Here is a 21,041-nt window from a genome sequence, read left to right on the forward strand (position 1 = left end):
TTCTCTCTGCCTCCACCTTAATAATTGCATTCTCAATGGCTCTGCATCCTGCAATTTGGATTCATGGGAAGGACCAAAAGGAACCATGTTTCCGTGGTTCTGCACTGAAGACGTACCAGACTACAGGAACACCAAAGTCAGCTTGGGAAAGACATGTCATCCGGCCAGTGCATTTTGTGAAAGCAGTGTGACACAAGCTTGTACAAGTGGAGGATTTACTTTAGAAGTCAACGGAAACACCAAGAGCATATACATGCAGCTCCTGATTGATGCTCATCCCATAGCGTCATTTGCTGCTTCTCACAATACGTCGATGGTTGCAAGCAAAACTGAGACAGCCAGCGCTGACTTTAACATCAAGGTGTTCTATATTATCTGTCTCCCAGAGTCACTGCTGACAGCCGCAGCTCAAGGAACAGGAACCAGCACTCAGAACACCTCTGTTGTCTTGCCAACACCCGGTGTCACAAGGTATCGAAGCCAGCCACTGGTGACCATATACGTTTCTAGTGACCAGTGCTCATTTCTGGAAGGGATTCGAAGTCTGTGGAGAGAAGACACGTGCAGGCTTGGCTCCACGGCCAACTGGCAGAAGATACACGGTGTCTGCAGCGTGAAGCGGAGTCTCAGAAGCCCGTCAGTCCACGCTGAATCAAACTCATCCACATTTGACATCAGGATCCTGGCAGCCAAAGCAATTGTTACCCCCAACACGGTAGACTGGGGAAAAGCCCTGATGGCAGACATCCCTGAAAACCCAGTGATGCTCTTAGCAGTGCTCTTTATTTTTGCCGTCTACTTTCTTTTGTCCCTCTGGGCCATAAGAAAGGACAAGGCTGAAGGGCACAGAAGAAACAAGATTTTAGTTCTGCCGGACAACAGCCCCTTTGACAAAGCGAGCTTTCTGGTCACTTTATACACAGGCAGTCGCTGGGGAGCTGGAACCACGGCCGATGTCTTTCTTCAGCTCATCGGCCAGAATGGCATGAGCGACGTCCATTGTTTACGGCACCCACATTTTCCAGCATTCCAAAAAGGAAGTACGGACTGCTTTCTGTTAACTGCTAAGGAAGACCTGGGAGACATTTGCTCCCTCAGGGTCTGGCACAATAACAAGGGCCCATCTCCAAGCTGGTTCTTAAGCAGAGCCAAAGTTGAGAATATGTCCACTAGGAAGACCTGGTTCTTTATGTGCAGGAAATGGCTTGCACTCGACAGGGGTGGTTGCTTAACAGAAAGGACATTTTCTGTGACAAACCCCAAGATACCGCTGCCCAGAATCGACTATTTTTTGATTAAACTTGCCAGCAGCCTGACAGAGGAACATCTGTGGCTCTCCGTGCTTGCTCCCGTTCTCACTGGCACGTTCAGCAGGTTCCAAAGGCTGTCTTCGTGTTTTGCGACACTGTTCTTAAACCTGCTTGTTGACATCATGTTCTCTAACACTACGAATACTGAAGAACCTCAAGTCCACTGGAGGTATTTGAGATCAGTAACACTACAAATTGAATTTGCTTTGCTTACCATACCTGTGGCAATGATGATAATTGCCTTTTTTAAGTATTCCAAGAAGGAACCTCCTCTTCAAGGTGTGGTTCAGCAGGACCCAAAGAGAAACTCGCTCTTCCTGTCTGGAAATCTTCAGAACTGGAAGGAGTGCTTGCAAAAATTGTTCCACTCAGCACAATCGAGGAGTATCAGTCCCTCAGAGACCCTTCCTGGTGCCAACAACGCACAGAGCCCACCATGTTCCAAGAGGACAGGAAGCAAGGGAGCTCCACAAAGCTGGAGGAATTGCACTGTTCCTGAAAGAGATGCAAATGTAATTGGAACAGAAGAGCAGGCAATAACTGCAAGTTCCCCTCCAGCAGCTGAAGCCTGCCAGAGAAGGCCACCATTACGTTACCATTTTAGTGAGAACTATGCAGAAGCAGGGAGCAACTCTCAGGAAGAAAGGAAACCACCAGGAACTGACTCTACGCTCCTCTGCAAGGCAACGCCCATTGCTTTCCCTTGGTGGTGTGTCTACATCTCATGGGCACTCGTTACGTCTGTAACTGGGCTGTCATCATTTTTCATTGTGCTATATGGTTTGTCTTATGGCCGTCAGACTTCACTAGAGTGCCTTAGAGCATCTGCAGCCTCCTTTATTGAGTACGAGCTTCTCCTTTCAATTCTAAAAATCATTTTTGTCTCATCAGTGAGTACAATTCACCCAAAACACTGTGAAGACATCCCATGGTTAACTCAGGACAAGTGTTGTGAGTTTATGTTGGCTGGAGAAACAATGAGTACAGATGAGACAAGAGAGGCGCATTTGAAATCGCTGAAGTCAGTCAAAGCCTTGTACAAGCAGTACAAGGCTTTGGAAGCTGGTGAGATTGCGAACATGCTGAAAAGGGGAAAAAATCAAGTCAAGGCATTTATTTTCACCAACAGCTTCATCAGCCACCTTGTCTTTTTAACACTGCTATTAAATTTTGCCTATTCTGCCGAGAAAGCCAACAGTTTCAGCTATGACCGGCTCACCCATCACCAATTCTCTCTGCAATTCTCGGGTGCTGATAAGCAAGAAGATACCTACGTGTGGGTGAAAGACGTGTTGTTGCCTCCGATCCACAATGACATTCAGAAAGCCTTTCTTCCTGAGAGCTGGTCCAAAATCATTGGATTGCCCAGGATGAGCCAAGTGCAGGCTAAAGGAAGAGAGAAAAATGTTTCCACCCTCACAGCTTTCTGAATAACTCTGTGATCAGGAAAAGCCACTGTCCTCACAAGTACAGCAGCAACATCCCGGAAAAAGGCAACTACGCTGGCACCTGGACAACCTGGCAACTCTTGTTGCCAACCAGTCTGTTTCCAGATATGCCAGCAGTTAACAGTGGTTTCACGTATGAGCAAAACAAGACACTGTGGATGTATTATTCTTCACATGGAGATCTGCACACGTAGGTGTGACCAGCAGGAGACACGTTTTGCATCTTTCCTGAAGAAGAAAGATCTAATTCAACAACAAGGCTGGACACTCTACAACAGAACACTTCTTACTTCATTTTGAAAACTCTGCAAGTTTCTCATTTTTTTAGGACTGTAGTGCTTATGTTTCAAATAAATGTTCGTGAACAAATTATTTACTTTTAAGACTTTTTTATCATTCATCCCCTTACTAGTGCTTTGGCTCAGGTGTTCTCCAGACTGTTCTGCATCAATTTCAGTGGCACTTGTCTGTCACAGTGTGGTGGTTGACCCTGGCTGCCAGGTAAGCACCCCACCCCACCCCACCCCCAGCTGCTCACACACTCTCCTGGCAGCAGAATGGGGAGAGACGTGGAGGGAAAAAAACACTGTGGGTTGAGGTACAGACAGTTTAAAAAGCGAAAAGGGGAAAAACCCCAAACCCACAAGCGATGAAAAGCAGTCACTCATCACGGGCTGGCGGATGCCTTGCCAGTCTCTGAGTCAGTTACTTTCAAAAAGCTCCCCTCTCTCCAGTTTTCTTGTGAAGCGTGACCTTGTATCTCATGGCTTTACTAACTCCATCCCACTCAAGCCCCATGTGCACAAGAATGGATGTGCATCACCGATTTTAAGCAAGGTAATTTCTAAGCCAGATTTTGCAAAGCTAGTCCTAGCTCTGATCCGAACAAGGAGTGGATACGGATGGGGTGCTCTGCCCATGTCAGATAACGCAAAAGTCCACCTGCCATCCCAGGTGGGGTCTAACTGCTTTTATGGCTCTCCTCAGCCTTTCCTCCCAAACGAAGCCTGGACTGATATCTTGATTTCTGCTAAATTCCATCTTACACACTGATCTTTGAAAATCTTCCTCTTGGCCATTTTGCAGAACTTCGGATGCAGCCTTTCAAAATAGCAACTATTTTACTCTCACAGCTGAAACACACTTGCTGCCACTGGCAGCTGTTGGATGTTCAGTGCTAAACTGGGAAGAAAGCTAAAAATGTTTTAGAAGCGCAAGTTTAGACTAAAAAAACTTTAACATTTTTGAAGGTAGTGGAGAATGTTGCCTGAATTCTCCTGGCAACTTTTAACATGTTATAATGCTACAAAAAACTATCTAACAGAAGCCAGTCCTGCAGCACCCCCCCCCACCCCCCAAAAAACCTTGCCACCTACACCCAGTAAAATGTCATCTAGCTCTAATGCTATAAACTCTGTGAATATTACCATGCCCCATGCTTGCAATCCACTTCAACATTTTACTGCTGCAGAGAGTCTGTCCTCTAGGGGACTACGAGCTTTGTGGGCAAAGACTCTTTGCTTTGTCCAGTGCCTCACAGAGTAAAGCCTTGACCCATTGTTGAGGTCTTTGGCTATTATTGCAGCAAAAATCAGTAACACACATTGATCTTAAGCTTTTACCTTTCCTACTTCCCACACAAACAGGTACCTGGGTATTTTGGTGTCCTCCCTCCCTACCCCCCCCTCCCCCCCCAGCATTCTCTTGGATATGATGGAATAAGTCAGCTCAAATACTGCCTCTCCTCCCAAAATTTGTATATACATTCATCTCTTCTATGAAATCTGGTCTTTTTCACAGACTTGATTCAGGAGTAGAAAAGTAATCTTGCAAAAAGCTTGTATTGCTGAAATTGCCTCTGATGTCCAGAATTCATTACATAAGGACTTCTAAACTCATAAGAGCTGCAAACAATGACATCTTCTTTTCAAATATACTTTTTCCTTGTCTTTAATTTTAACCTGATTAATAGCGAAATAAGTGCAAGCTTATTGCTTTGTTTCTTTGTGTTCTATACTTATCTGCAATTTCTGAAAGTCAATGTTCTCTCTCTGTCTTTCTGCGTGATGATAGACAAACAAGTTCACCATCCTCTCAAGCTTTCTTTTTCACATGCATAAACAGCTTCTTCCTATGTAAGAAGAATGGGGTGGGGCACTCTCAGTAACCAATGACAGAATCACACATGCAGTTTGGAGTTGGTTTCGTTTGATTTTGCTTTGATTTTTTTACATTTCTGAGTGCTAAAACTCAACGCAGATTTACATACTCAGAAACCTCCTGTGGCCATGCCTGTACTGTTTAAATGGTAGAACCTGACAAGCACCACAGTTAATAGTAAATGTGTTTCCAATCCTGTATATGTTCTGCAAGAGCCATGCATCCTGATAGCCTGAAAAGCACCTGTTTTATGCATAGAAGAGGCTGGTACATTTCTCTCTCCTTGCCATATGAGAATGGCTACTTAGTGCCTTGCTACGCTGCCCTCTAACAGCTGACTTGTGTTATGTTAGTCAAGGTTTGATGCATCTTGACTCCATGTGCCATCCTACCAACTTCTGTCATAGCAAAACATTTTAACACAGTGCAGTCAAAATGAGGTCTTGAATACCAAAGCTCAGCACAAATCTGATCAGCATCCCTGGAAGCTGAAAAGATGGTAGGATTTAACAGACAATGGAATTGCTGAAAGTCTACACACACGTGACTTTCTGAGCTGTTTTGGGCTCAGTGCTCTGAGTCCGTTTCATGTGTGCACATGGTGGCCTGAGGGGGAAAAAGAGTAACATCACCTTGTTTGCTTGCTTTATGTCTCAAAATTAGTTTTAAAGCTGCTGACCTTCACACTTAATAATAGTTACTCTTTATTCCTAATGGAGTACTGACTGTCCCCAGAATCTATCCCCTTTTCCTTCCTCATCCCACCCTCCCCCCTAAAAAATGTGTTTGGCTTTGCAAGGCATGAGCTTAACAAGACTTCTTGCAGCACTAGAAAAATTGCCATCAAGTGTAAATAAATAAAAGATATGGAGATACTTGTTGAGGAACAACACCCCTTTCTGCAGGTACATTTCATCATTGAACTAGTGCAAATACAAATGAATTTTTAATACCAAAAGCTACATCTTTCAGTAATTCATAATACTTAACCATGCTGTAGTAACTAAATAGAGCAGTATAGGAAAAAGGGAGTGCAGCAGCTGGTTTGGAAAGAGCTATCATTGCACACTATCGATGTTTTCTGAAGGAAAAATAATGTTTTGTTCATGTGATACAAAGCACTGCTACCGGAGTAAGAAAAACAAGAAACCGGGTAGCATGCTGGAAAGAAATATTGGTAATGGTAGCTATTACCCCATTGAACTCAGACGGTTGTGTCTGTGATGCAATGTGTAGGATTGTAATGTGTTCACGTATATATTCTTTCACTGTGTTGCTGTTGAGTGGTAATTAAAAAGGCAAAACAAAACCAACCAGTCATCTCTTCAACATCTTAGTCCAGCTGTCCAAGTTACCACTGGTACTTGCACCTTCTGATCTTTCCTTAGTTGCAGAGTTGGTTGGATAAAGTTTCTTCCTCTTGTTCTGGTCACCTTATTTTTACTTTTGCCAACTCAAAACCAGAGCATTTTGAAAAAGAACAGCCAAAACAGCTGGGAGGCATAGTGAATTCTGAAAAATGCAAGACTGAAAAACCTTTCATCTCAATGTTTGTTCCTTACAAACTATTTCCGCAGTCCTGCATAATTAGTAACTTAAGGTTTATTTTTGTTAAACTGTGGCGATCTTGGTTCAGCTGTCTTTACTGTGATCTGCAAGAGGACTGGATATTTTACCACAGTGAAAACAATGAATGGAAGAAGCTCATCAGAGCAACTTAAGCTGCTTGAAAATTTGACTGCTTAGATACAATCATTTACTATTGAAGGGGTTTATTTAGTTAAGCTCTTCAAGCAGCCCAAGGATTTGACTACTGGGATGTGTAGAATGTGATTTAAACTAGCAATGCCATTGTTCCATTAAAGAAAAGTAAATGATGAGCAGTGCTGCTTTAAGGTGTCCCTTAAATCACACAAACCTTTTCACCAATTCAGGCTTTTTTTTTTTTTTTTCCCCAAAAACAAAAGGATGGTGATCTGCATGAACATGTTCCTTTCCCTGTTTCTTCTCACTGAAGAATTGGGCAAGTGCTGGGAATAAACACCTTCAGAGCCAAAGGAATCGCACAAATCTTCTTGAGAAAGCTACTTCATAATCAAAGCCACCAAATGGGAAGCTATTAAACCAAGATAAAAGCTTTCATTTTCTCAGTCCTTTATTCATCCAGTTTATTACCATTTTTAACCACAGAAAAGAACAAAAATATTGTTTTCCCTGTAGCACAACCCTGCTGTAGCCTTCTCTGCTTGCTTTTATTTGATCATCTTTTAGTATGTTCAGAGTCCCTGCAAGCAGGATTATACTTTTAGGTACACATCAATCATTTCTGGATAATACTCATGGCAGATTGCTAGAACTAATGTGGTAATAGGCTAAGCACTTGTATGCCTAGCACTCCCATGCATGCATTTCTTGAGCCTGCTGGCCAGGCAGCTGACAATCCAGTGGGAACCTATTGGCCTGTGCTACTTAAACAGGATTGCCCTTATTCTTCTCGAGTGGCTTTCTGGCTTTATGATACCTTATCTTGAGATATGGCACTTTACATGTTGGTTTTTTTTTCTCAAGTCATTACCACTGTCTCAATTCCACTTTGGTCTTTACTTTTCTTCTCTTGCATGGGATGCTCTTCTACAGCTTGAGAAAAAACCTCTTTTTTCTAAGTTTGCCAAGATTATAGAGCCTGTGCTTCTAAAAAGGGGGCTAATGGTTAGGAACAGGTGAACTCCTGTATTGTAGATAATAGAAAAATCATTTTTTCTGGAACTTTATTGGGGTATGGAGTCTAGCAATTGCTAATATTTACCAGATACTTGGTTTTTAAACTTGCTTCTAGTGGTTTTCTAAGAGTTTGTCACACCTTGAAACCTTTTACTGAAATGCTGAAACTCTCTACTCATGCCAAGACACTTTACGGCGAGGACTACATCAGGAAGAAATGACTGGAACAGAAAATATCTGAAAGAGGGGACTGCTATCAAACTGCAAGAAGACAAAACATTTACACATGTAAGAAATTAATATTACCAAATGAGATACAGAAATGAGAACCAGGAAATCAGAATAAAGAACATGTTAAATACTTGTACATTTTTGTATGAGAAATTGTAGTAGAAGTCTGTATTTCTGATATGGATCTCAGTTTCTTTAACACTTATTTGTATGTTTGCTAGTAGAAGTACTTAGAATCATAGAATAGTTAGGGTTGGAAAGGACCTCAAGATCATCTAGTTCCAACCCCCTGCCATGAGCAGGGACACCTCACACTAAACCATCCCACCCAAGGCTCTGTCCAACCTGGCCTTGGAACATCGCCAGGGATGGACCATTCACAACTTCCTTGGGAAAGCCATTCCAGGGCCTCACCACCCTCACAGTAAAGAACTTCTTCCTTATATCCAATCTAAACTTCCCCTGCTTAAGTTTTAACCCATTACCCCTTGTCCTGTCGCTACAGTCCCTAATGAACAGTCCCTCCCCAGCATCCTTATAGGCCCCCTTCAGGTACTGGAAGGCTGCTATGAGGTCTCCACGCAGCCTTCTCTTCTCCAGACTGAATAGCCCCAACTTCCTCAGCCTGTCTTCATACAGGAGGTGCTCCAGTCCCCTGATCATCCTCGTGGCCTTCCTCTGGACTTGTTCCGACAGGTCCATGTCTTTTTTATGTTGAGGACACCAGAACTGCACACAATACTCCAAGTGAGGTCTCACGAGAGCAGAGTAGAGGGGCAGGATCACCTCCTTTGACCTGCTGGTCACACTCCTTTTGATGCAGCCCAGGATATGGTTGGCTTTCTGGACTGCAAGCGCACACTACTGGGTCATGTTCATTTTCTCATTGATCAGCACCCCCAAGTCCTTCTCCACAGGGCTGCTCTGAATCTCTTCTCTGCCCAACCTGTAGCTGTGCCTGGGATTGCTTCGACCCAGGTGTAGGACCTTGCACTTGGCATGGTTAAACTTCATAAGGTTGGCATCAGCCCACCTCACAAGCCTGTCAAGGTCCCTCTGGATGATATTCCTTCCCTCCAGCATATCAACCGAACCACACAGCTTGGTGTCATCAGCAAACTTTCTGAGGGTGCACTCAATCCCACTGTCCATGTCACCGACAAAGATGTTGAACAAGACCAGTCCGGTCCCAGCACTGATCCCTGAGGACCACTCGTTACTGGTCTCCGGCTGGACATTGAGCCTGCTGGACATTGGACCACAACTCTTTGCATGCGGCCATCCAGCCAGTTCTCTATCCACTGAGTGGTTCACCTATCAAATTGACGTCTCTCCAATTTAGAGACAAGGATGTCATGTGGGACAGTGTCAAACACTTTGTACAAGTCCAGGTAGATGATATCAACTGCTCTACCCCTGTCCATCAGTTCCATAGCCCAATCATAGAAGGCCACCAAATTGGTCAGGCAGGATTTCCCCTTAGTGAAGCCATGCTGGCTGTCACCAACCACCTTGGTGTTTTTCATGTACCTTAGCATGCCTTCCAGGAGAATCTGCTCCAAGATTTTGCCAGGCACAGAGGTGAGACTGACTGGCCTGTAATTCCCCGGGTCTTCCATTTTCCCCTTCTTGAAAATGGGGGTTATATTTCCCTTTTTCCAGTCTTCAGGAACTTCACCTGACTGCCAAGATTTTTCAAATATGATGGACAGTGACTTGGCAACTTCATTTGCCAGCTCCTTCAGGACCCGTGGATGGATTTCATCAGGTCCCATTGACTTCTGCATGTTCAGGTTCTTAAGATGGTCTCTAACCAGATCTTCTCCTACAGTGGGCCTAGGGTCTCCATTCTCACAGTCTCTGCGTCTGCCTTCCAGGGTGCAAAAGCAAGGTGCACTTCAAACGTGCAAGAGCAGTTAGCCGCTGAATAATGTTCCTACTGACTTGCTCCCTGGTAGTTCCACCAGATTTTTCTTTCTTGGCAAGCTTCAAGCAAGATATCTGCTATATCTTATCTTTCTGCAATTCATTTTAACTGTCCTTTGTGCTAGTATCTGCTTTTGTTTGTATATGTTTTTGTAATGGCATTAAAAATATTACAAATAGCTGGGAAGAGGTTTTCAAACCACCTTGCATGGCCTGCTAGGCTTCATGGATTTGATGCCAGTATGCTTATTGGACTATCATCTATTTGCTTGTGCTATTGCACCTTGCTGTTGGCTTTCTTTATTTGATTCTCTGGGATGTTCATCTAGCTTACCTGGACACAAGAAGTAGATGATGGCTCCATCATGGACAAAGACCTCCTTGTCTAAATATGGCACTGCTGCACACTTGCTTTCAGCTTCATTGCTGTTGCTCTTCCAAATCGGGAACTACAAAGTGCACACAGTAGCTCGCAGAGGGTTAGACTGCCTTGCCTTTGCTCTGTGTGGCTTTCTCATGGCTGGGCTTGGTCTTGCTTGCCAGTGCCCCATGGCCTCACACACTAAGCCCTTTTGTCATGGAATAATGCTTCATCCCTAAAGCCATGTATAGAATTATACAATAGTAGGAATAGTAGGAATTATATAAATAAACTGGGATTGTGCTTTATTTTGCTTAATTGATGAGGTATCTGATACTTTCTTTAGTATGCTCAAGGAATATCTGGTACTCCATATCATAACCTAGACATAAGAAGCAAATAACAGATAACACGATATAAAGAATTGAGCGCCTTCACAAAATCTAATGTATGTCTCTGCCTTTCTGCAAAATACCACTAGGTGTCCTCTCACAGTAACTTTATTCCTGTAATACGTATCTGATTGTATTCAGGAATGGGAAAATCTAATAAAATGAAAAAGCCTTGTAAGTGCATACCCCAGAACTGCTTTTATCTTGGCTTCTGTAAGATTTCTGAAGCTCAGTTTCATTTCTGAAACACTGGAAATATTGGGGTGCTGTCAACTCGTATTTCCATGCAGTATTAATCTGATTTCCAGATCATACTGTTTGGTCTAAAGATGAAAACAAGTTGGGGAAGTAATAAAAAATATGTTACAGTACAAAACTATTTACGTGTCTGTCACCTGGAGGCCTACAGATCAGACGATCAGAAAATAACCAATTCCACCTTTGGACTCCTATTAAAAAGCTGAAAGATTACAGTACAAACATTGTAAGGTCTATGGTTAAAAATGCTGCGTTAAGTCCCATGTGACAAGGAACCTATTTCTGGTTGGCATCAATCACTCCATGCAAAGAGGCTTGACATTTTGTGTTGTAAGGTACTTCAGACAAGCAGAGCATTATCTGTTTAGGCATAAATTGACCTGAAAACATGAGGCATTTCATTAGTTCTTTGAAGTGCTATGCCATGTCACTGCTGGTTATTCAGTATTCAGTGACGACACTGAATTGGTGAAAAACAGCAGATGATTTAAAATCACAGAATCATAGAATCGTTTAAGTTGGAAAAAGTCTGTAAGAGCATCAAGTCCAACCATTAGCCAGGGCATCAAGTCCAACCTTTAACTCAAATCCACCAATAAACCATGTCACTGAATGCCTCATCTACACGCCTTTTAAATACCTCGAGGGACTCAATCACTTCCCTGAGCAGCCTGTTACAATGTTTGACAACCCTTTTGGTGAAGAAATTTTTCCTAATATCCAGTCTAAACCTCCCCTGGTGCAGCTTGAGGCCATTTCCTCTCTTTGTATCACCAGTGCCTCACCAGTTCCAAGCACAGGGGGATGATCTAAAAGCCGGTTCCTGCACTTAGGCCACAACAACCCTATGCAACGCTACAGGCTTGGGAAGAGTGGCTGGAAAGCTGCTCAGTGGAAGAGGACATGGGGGTGCTGATTGATGGAGCTGAACATGAGCCAGCTGGTGCCCAGGCAGCCAAGAAGGCCAATGGCATCCTGGCCTGTATCAGCACTGGTGTGGCCAGCATGGCCGGGGCAGTGATCATCCCCCTGTACTGGGCACCGGTGAGGTTGCACATTGAGTACTGGGCCCCGCACTACAAGAGACACATTCAGGTGCTGGAGCAGGACCAGAGAAGGACCACAAAGGTGGTGAAGGGTCTGGAGCATGAGCCTGATGAGGCATGGCTGAGGGAACTGGGGATGTTTAGTCTGGAGAAGGTTCAGAGGGGACCTTATCGCTCCCTGCAACTGCCTGAAAGGAGGCTGTAGTGAGGAGGGGATCGCTCTCTTCTCCTCAGTGACAGAACAAGAGGCCTCAAGCAGCACAAGGGCAGGTTTAGACTCGCTATTAGGAAACATTTCTTCACCAAAAGGGTGCTCAGGCATTGGAACAGGCTGCCCAGGGCAGTGGTGGAATCACCGTCCCTGAAGTGTTCACAAACCACGCAGATGAGGCCCCCACTGGCATGGTTTACTGGTGCCCTCGGCAGTGCTGCGGTAATGGTTGGACCTGATGATGTCAGAGGTCTTTTCAAACCCAGCTGATGCCATGAACGCACCCCGAGTGCCAGGCCCCGCGGGTGCAGGCTGACGGGCTGTCTCCAGCAGAGGCCCCTCATGCCGGGGCTGGCTCTCCGCGCCCTCCTGTCAGCTCAGGCCGGCTTCGCTGCTATCTGGCCGCAGACCCAGAGCCCCAGACGCAGCGGCTCTCCCACTCACTTTCCCTTCCCGCCTGCCGTTCTGGGGGCCCAGGGCCTCTCCACGGCCCACAGGGGCACCGCCCCTGGCCGCCCGGCAGGAGCAGGGACCACAGTCAGAGCGGCCGCTGACGGCAGGGCCCTGTCGGGCGGGCGCCTCCCGTCCCGCTCCCCTCACACCTGCCCTCACCGTGCAGTCCCTCAGCGGCGCCATGAGCCCCGCAGCCAGAGCCCGCCAGCTCCGCGCCTCGCGCCTCCGGGCAGAAAGAGGAGGCGGGGCCGGGCCAGGCGCGGGACCGGGCACCCAACCGTCAACGCCCGCAACGTCTTCCAGGGCCCGCGTGCCTCCCTCGGTGTCCTGCGCCTCACACGCAATGGCAGCGCTCCGCCTGCTCCTGCTGCTGCTCTGCTGCAGGCCCCAGGGCTCGGGGGTCTCCTCTCCCTGTTTCCAGCCACCGCCCCTGCTGGTCAGCTGCTGGGGCAGTCACGGACACGTCTTTCAACAGCAGGACAACGAGCGCCGAGTCTCGTGCCTGTGGAGCAGCACCATGAACCTGCGCTACAAGCCTGCCCTGGGAGCAAGGCCCAAGGTAGAGAGAAAAGCAGGGTGGCCACAATCCCCACCCCACTGCTCCTGGTACCTGAACTCGGCCTGGGTGAAGAACACCTCGCGCTGGTCGGGCCGGGTCACGCTGCAAACAGGGCTGCTGGGAAGTGATCCTCCACCCATGGGCTTCAGCCTTCTCACAGTGCAGTGCTCATCTGCTTCATGTGCTGCACCCGAGTGCTTCCATCACAACTTGAGCATCCAGATGGCTGCCCAGGATATGCGGCTATTTGTGCTTTGGCCGCAGACACACCTGATCCTCGTGTGGCAGCCAGTAGAGCTGGGCTGGTGTGCACGTCTCAAGAGTGTCAGCTGGCAGTACCGCTTCAGCAGCCAGGGAGGCAGCCCCTCTACCCTTCTCCTTCCCAGCAGTGAGTACCAAGAGACGCTACCACTTGATACCTACCCAACAGCTGAGTTGCAGCAGACCTGTGCCACCTACTATAGCTACCGCTTGACTGTCCGCTATGGGCATCCCGGGATCCATGTTGCTTCAGTCAGCATTGAGCAGATGCCTCAGATAAGCATCAATGTCTCTCTCAAGGTAGAGCCTGACTTATTGCATGTCCTCAGCATCAGCTCCAAACTTCTTAGTGTTTCTCAACAGCCACTCAGCCTCTCCTGGAGGCTTCAGCCCCTTACCCTGCAGGCACTGGCCTACAGACTGGTGGACACACAGGCTATAGGAGGTTGGGTCGGTTCCTACAGTGCCTTTACTTTGCAGAGCAACTTCTGTGCTGTGCCCCCACCTCAGAGCCTGGGTGAGGTGGTGGTGGCCAGTATTTACTTTCCTGTTGATGGAAAGAGGTTTGAGGAATTGACAGGAGAAATACATCTACTCAATGGTACTCTCAGTCTAACTGCAGGCAAAGAAACACACACCCATGTCAGCCTTCAGCCAGGAAAGACCAACAGTAGCACATACATTTTCAGGTACAACCATGGAACATTTTACACAACCAAAGATAACCACAGCCCTATTTACACAGATAGCCCTAACACACATACTGTGTTCTACCAACACAAGGGCCTCTCCTACTTATTCTCCATAGAGTTTGTGGCCTTCCATTTTTACAAATTCAATATGTACCTTTATGTAAATCAGAAGAGGGCTTTGTTTAGGTCCCTGGCAGAAAGAAACCTTGAAGTCCATGTTTTCAGCAGCAGCCATCCTTTTCTGCAGAGCTTTACTTATTTAGTGTGGTTTATCCCTGCACAACATCCAATGCTACAGTGTGAGTGGTCCTTCCACCTGCAGATTTTTGGAACACAAAAAGACCACCTTCTCCAGAATAGCACGTACACATACAATGATCATGTAAGAAATGCCACACGTTTTGTCCGTCGCTCTGCTTTACCGTTTGATGCAGAGAAATATACAGGGTTTGTGGCAAAAGTGAAGTGTACCAGAAGTGCACTTACACCGGCTCTTTTAAGAGCCAGAGTCAACAACTACGCTGCAAAAACCATAGAAGCACCGGTGTCTTGCCAGGAAAAAACCTGTCAAATACACAGCGTGTATATACAGAGACCTACTCTTCATACCTCTATCTTGCATCAGAAAAGGGCATCAACTTTCATCCTCTCTGCCAAAGTGATAGCAGATTGCAGAGTTGTCAGAATTGTTAAACCCTTGTGGCGAGTCTATCCTCTTCAGGACATAACCACTATTCCAGACTGGACAAACCCAATGAACATCTCTTCATTAGATGGTATAGAAAAGATACTCTTAACAGTCCCTGGATTTGCTTTAGATTATGGGCTGTATTTGTTTAATTTCACTTTTGAGATAATTGTTGCTGCTACCAAAGAAGTCGTCAAGGATTCAGATGGGATTTACGTTCTGATTGAGAGAAGCAGTCTAGTGGCAAATATTGCAGGAGGCAGATTCCGCACAGTGGGTTTTTATGACAACTGGGTTCTCAATGGCTCTGCATCCTATGATCCTGATTCATACACAAAGGAAGGACTAGTGGGAATCACATTTACTTGGTACTGTACTAAAGAGGCGTCAGACTACAAAAACATGAAAATCAGCCCAGGAAAAAAATGCCATCCAGCCCAGAGTGATTTGAAATGGTTAAGATCCTCAGGTCCAGTTCAAGGAATGCCACCAGAATCCCTCCCAGGAAACACCATGTACTACTTCCGTCTAGTGATTCAGAAGGATATAAGGATGAGTTACGCTGACCAAACTGTAAATGTGCAGCCCGGCTCCCAACTCCTTCTGGACGTGACATGCCTTGAAAACTGTGGGAGCAGTATCATTCCAACAGAGAGATTTACCTTGTCTGGAAAATGCCTGAACTGTAGAACACACAACCAGCCAGTCTACTACTGGTCCCTTTTTTCAGAAAACTCTACAGAAATTAGCTTTGACTGGTCTTCCAGAACCTCAACAGGGAGATATGGGACTTACCTATCTATACATGCTCTGACTTTTACAAAGACTGCACATCAATCCTACATACTTCTGTTAAAAGTAACTACCTGGGATGGTAGGTCCTCCATCTACAAGTATGCTTTTAAGATAAATATTCCTCCTAGGTCTGGCAAGTGTACCATCAATCCACGCTGGGGTACTGCCTTTCTGACAAAATTTGTTGTTCAATGCAGTGGATTTTCTGACAGTAATTTACCTCTGACATATAAAGTGATAGTAGCTTCCGACAAAACTACCAAAATAACTTCTGTGAAGGAAAATACATTTGGCATAATTATGTACTTTGGTTATCAACCTAAAACTCCTCCATCGTTTCTCCCCATTGGAGTGCCGTCTCAGAAGTACATCTTGACACTTTACATTCAAATCCACGATTCCCTTGGAGCATTTACCCAAGTGAACTTATATGCCCGTGTGAAGAATCCAATTGACAGTCGACCAGTAGCTGCTGTGTTTCATGAACTGCTGACCTCAGTAAGCGGTTTTAGCGCACCAATGACATCTTATCTCCAGACTGGAGATTATTTTAGCGCAGGATATTTGGCTTATCTGACAGCCTCAGTCTTAAACTATATTAAAGCCACACCAACCATCCAGCTCCCAAACGCTCAGTTTCGGGAACGTCTGATTAAAATAGCTGTGAATATTTCAGTTGAAAGCATAATGGAAATCAATCAAGTAGTTGCTTCTCTTTCTCAAGTCACAGACAACCCTGGTGAACTGAACTTCAGATCACAAGACCTTGCTGTTAGGAAACTGACAGAAGTTACAGGATTGCTGAAGATACAGAGGAACAAGAAGCACTGGTCTGAAGAAACAGAAATTCAGAGTAGTGGAATACTAACATGCTTGTCCAACATCCTGAGAGCTGCTCTTCTGCATCATAGAAATGTCAATGTAGGTGCAGTTAAACAAGTCTTCTCCATCATGGAAAATTTAATGGACATAGTTCTCCGGGGCAAAGTCCCTGGAGAAACAAGTACTCTAATGGAAACAAAACACTGGAACATCACTCTGAAGAAAGATGAAAACCTGAGCAGTGTAAATGCTTCTTCTACAACAAACACCTGCAGGAACTGCTTTTTTCCATCACTGAAAATGGGAAATTATTCTGAATTGCTCCATAATGCTGTGATTTCCACTGCCCTTTTTGAGTTTGATGAGAACCCCTTCCCCTGGTTAGGTTACACAACAGAAATCGTAACAACGGTCTTCGGGTTCAAAATGGCAGAGACCAAGGATAATGGGGATCAGCTAGGGATAGTGCCTGAAGGAGCAGAAATTACAATTGCTAGGAAGGATAAGGAATCTTCAGCTTTTCAGTTAACAATGGGACCTGATAAAACAGAAGCTTACACAACTGGAGGATTTACTTTAGAAGTCAATGGAAACACCAAGAGCATATACATCCAGATCCTGACAAAATTAGAAGTTACTTTCAAGGTGTTAGTATTTACAGGCTCCAATGTCACTGATGCTTATCCCATAGCTTCGTTTGCTGCTTCTCACAACATGCCAACAGTTGCAAGCAAAACCGAGACAGCCAGTGCTGACTGTAACATCAAGGCTCCCTATATTATCTGTCTTCCAGAGTCACTGCTGACAGCCGCAGCTCAAGAAAGCGGAACCAACACTCAGAACATCTCTGTTGTCTTGATGACACCCTATTTCATAAGGTATCAAAGCCAGAGACTGGTGAGCATATACGTTTTTAGTGATCAGTGTTTGTTTCTGGAGGGGGTTCTAAGTCTGTGGAGAGAAGACACATGCAGGCTTGGCGCCATGACCGACTGGCAGAAGATACACTGTGTCTGCAATATGAAGCGGCGTCACAGAAGCCTGTCAGTCCACATTGCATTAAACGCATCCACATTCGACATCAGGTTCCTGGCAGCCAAAGTAATAGTTACCCCCAACACAGTAGATCTGGGGAAAATCCTGATAGCAGACATCCATAAAAACCCAGTGACTCTCTTAACAGTTCTATTTATTTTTGCCATCTACTTTCTTGTTTCTCTCTGGGCCATAAGAAAGGACAAAGCTGACAGGGTCAGCAAAAACAAGATTGTAGTTCTGCCAGACAATGACCCCTTTGACAAAGTGAGCTTTCTGGTCACTTTATACACAGGCAGTCGCTGGGGAGCTGGAACCACAGCCAATGTCTTTCTTCAGCTCATCGGCCAAAATGGCATGAGTGACGTCCATTGTTTATGGCACCCACATTTTCCATCATTCCAAAAAGGAAGTACGGACTGCTTTCTGTTAACTGCTAAGGAAGACTTGGGAGACATTTGTTCCCTCAGGGTCTGGCACAATAACAAGGGCCCATCTCCAAACTGGTTCTTAAGCAGAGCCAAAGTTGAGAACATGTCCACTAGGAAGACCTGGTTCTTTATGTGCAGGAAATGGCTTGCACTCAACAAGGGCGATCGTTTAATAGAAAGGACATTTTCTGCCACAAGCCCCAAGACACCGCTGCCCAGAATCGACTATTTTTTGATTAAACTTGCCAACAGCCTAACAGAGGGTCATCTGTGGCTCTCCATTTTTGTTAATGATCTCACTGGCACGTTCAGCAGGTTCCAAAGGTTGTCTTCATGTTTAGCAATATTGTTATTTAACCTGCTTGTTAACATCATGTTCTTTAACGCTACAAAGAATGAAGAATCGTCAGTACACCTCAGTTATTTGAGATCAGTAACACTAGGAATTGAATGTGCTTTGCTTACCATACCTGTGGAAATTATGATAATTGCCTTCTTTAAGTATTCCCAGAAGCAACCTCTTCCTCCTCGTGGTGTGGTTCAGAGAGTCCCAAAGGGAAGATCACACCTCCTGTCTGGAAACTGTAAGAATTCAAAGGAACGCTTGCAAGAATCATACCTCTCAGAACAATCGAGGAGTATCAGTCCCTCAGAGACCCTTCCTGGTGCCAACAACGCACAGAGCCCACCATGTTCCAAGAGGACAGGAAGCAAGGGAGCTCCACAAAACTGGAGGAATTGCACTGTTCCTGAAAGAGATGCAAATGTAATTGGAACAGAAGAGCAGGCAATAACTGCAAGTTCCCCTCCAGCGGCAGAAGCCTGCCAGAGAAGGCCACCATCACATTCCAGTTTTAGTAAGAACTACACAGAAGCAGGCAGCAATTCTCAGGAAGAAGGGAAACCACCAGGCACTGCCTCCATGCTCCTTTGCAAGAGAACACCCATAGTTTTTAATTGGTGGTGTGTCTATGTCTCATGGGCACTAGTTATAGCTGTAACTGGGCTATCATCATTTTTCATTGTATTATATGGTTTGTCTTATGGCTATCAGACTTCACTAGAGTGGCTTATAGCATCTGCAGCCTCCTTTATTGAGAATGTGTTTTTCCTTTCAATTCTAAAAATCAGTTTTTTCTCAGCGGTGAGTACGATTCGCCCAAAACACTGTGAACACATCCCATGGTTAACCCATGGTCAGGGCAAGGGCTGTGAGTTTATGTTGGCTAGAGGAATGATGAGTGCTGATAAGATGAGAGAGGAGCACTTGAAACTGGCTGAAGTCAGAGTCAGTAAGCACTACAGGCCTTTAGAAGCTGGTGATGTAGCAAAAATGCGTGAAAGAGCAAAAATTAAAGTCAAGGCATTTATTTTCACTACAGGTTTCATTGGTCACCTTGTTTTTTTAACACTGCTATTAAATTTTGCCTATTCTGCTGAGAAAGCCAGCAGTTTCCACTACAACAAGTTCATACATCACCAATTCTCTGCACAACTTTCCAGTGCAGATAAGCTAGAAGATATCTACGTGTGGGTGAAAGACGTGTTCTTGCCTTTGATCCACAATGACATTCAGCCAACCTTTCTTCCCGAGAGCTGGTCCAAAATCATCGGCTTGCCCCGAATGAGGCAGGTGCGGGCTAAAGGGACTGAGAAAAAATGTTTCCATCCTCACAGCTTTCTGAATAACTCTGTGATCAGGAAAAGCCACTGTCGTCACAAGTACGGCAGTGACATCCCAGAGACAGGTGACTACGACGGCACTTGGACAAGAGTTGCCAAGCAGTCAGTTTCAAAAGATGCCAGCAGTTACAACGGGTTCATGTATGAGCCAAACAAGACTCCATGGATGTATTATTCATATGGAGATTTGTACACGTATGGACCTGCAGGATACACGTTTTACTTCTTCCCTGAAGAGGGAAGATCTAATTCAACAACAAGGCTGGACGCTCTACAACAGAACAACTGGCTTGATGAAAAGACATGGGCTGTGATCATTGAACTAACTACATTTAACTCAGATGCAGCTCTCTTTTGTACCATCTCAGTCATATTTGAAATGTCTCATTTGGGGATCATCAAACCAAGTTTGTCAGTCCACTCTTTTGCGCTCCCAGTTTTTAATCAGCAAACCAAAGCTCAGATGTTTGTGTCTGCAATTGTTTTTGCCTTTCTGATCATTTACATTGCAGATGAGCTTTATGTCATAAGCCAAGAAAAAAAAGACTATATGAAAAAAATTTCCAATCTAATCAACTTTGCCTTAAAATTGGCTTTCCTCCTTCTTTTTCTTTTAAAGGGCATAAAGTTTAAGATGGGAGCAGAGATAGTGAACTTTTACTTACTTCACCCAAATTATTTCATTTATTTTCATGCAGTTTCTCTTTTAGATCAGTTTTTAAGGGGTACTATGGGCTTTTTAGCATTTCTTGTAATTTTGAAAACTCTAAAATATTCTCAGTTCTTTTATGACATGCACCTGGCACAAAGATCACTCTTGGCAGCCCTTCCTGGAATCTCCTCAATGGCCGTCATAGTAGTGTTGTGCTTCTTTGTATTTTTGGCTTTCGGCTGCCTTGTGTTTGGTCAGCATGAAAAGAGTTACAATAACATGATTCACTCAGCTCAGACCATAGTCTCTTACTGCGTCTCAGCTTTCAGAGATACTGAATTTTCATCCAACAGGCTGCTGGGTGGCCTTTTCCTAGCCTCTTTTGTGGTGGTGATGGTTTGTGTCTTGATCAATCTGTTCCAAGCTGTCATTATGTCTGCTTATTTAGATATGAAACAACCCGTGTACGAAGAACCATCTGATGAAACACAAATAGTTACTTTTGTATTGCAAAGGCTCAGAAGGATGTTTTATCTTCTGATCTGTAAAAAATCCAAAACCAATGAGACCGACCTTTTTCACAGGGCAGTCTATGGACAGTCTGAGAGAAGACGTCGGCGACATTTAGGACTCAAGAGCAGAAAAATACATGGAAAGAAAATGGTTTATCTTGTCATATGAGAAAGGAGATACTAGTTTTGTATTCAAGATCACTTTATTCTGTAATATTCATATTTCAAATAAATGTTCACAAATAAATTATTTACTTTTAAGACTTTTTTATCATTCATCCCCTTTGTAGTGCTTGGGCTTAGATGTTCTCCAGACTGTTCTGCATCAATTTCAGTGGCACTTGTCTGTCACAGTGCCACTGGGTGGCAGGTAAGCCCCCCCCCCCCACCCCAG

General features: G+C 44.9%; 1 protein-coding gene across 1 annotated transcript; it reads left to right on the plus strand.

The window, feature by feature from the left end:
- Nucleotides 1-12,860: 12,860 nt before the first annotated feature.
- On the plus strand, nt 12,861-20,816 carry PKDREJ (polycystin family receptor for egg jelly). The gene has a single exon (XM_065672632.1). The coding sequence runs from the start codon at nt 12,861-12,863 to the stop codon at nt 20,814-20,816; it is 7,956 nt and encodes a 2,651-aa protein (XP_065528704.1).
- The last annotated feature ends 225 nt before the right edge of the window (nt 20,817-21,041 follow it).

The sequence above is a fragment of the Lathamus discolor genome, chromosome 1 (genome assembly GCF_037157495.1).
Source record: "Lathamus discolor isolate bLatDis1 chromosome 1, bLatDis1.hap1, whole genome shotgun sequence".
Taxonomy (NCBI): domain Eukaryota; kingdom Metazoa; phylum Chordata; class Aves; order Psittaciformes; family Psittacidae; genus Lathamus; species Lathamus discolor.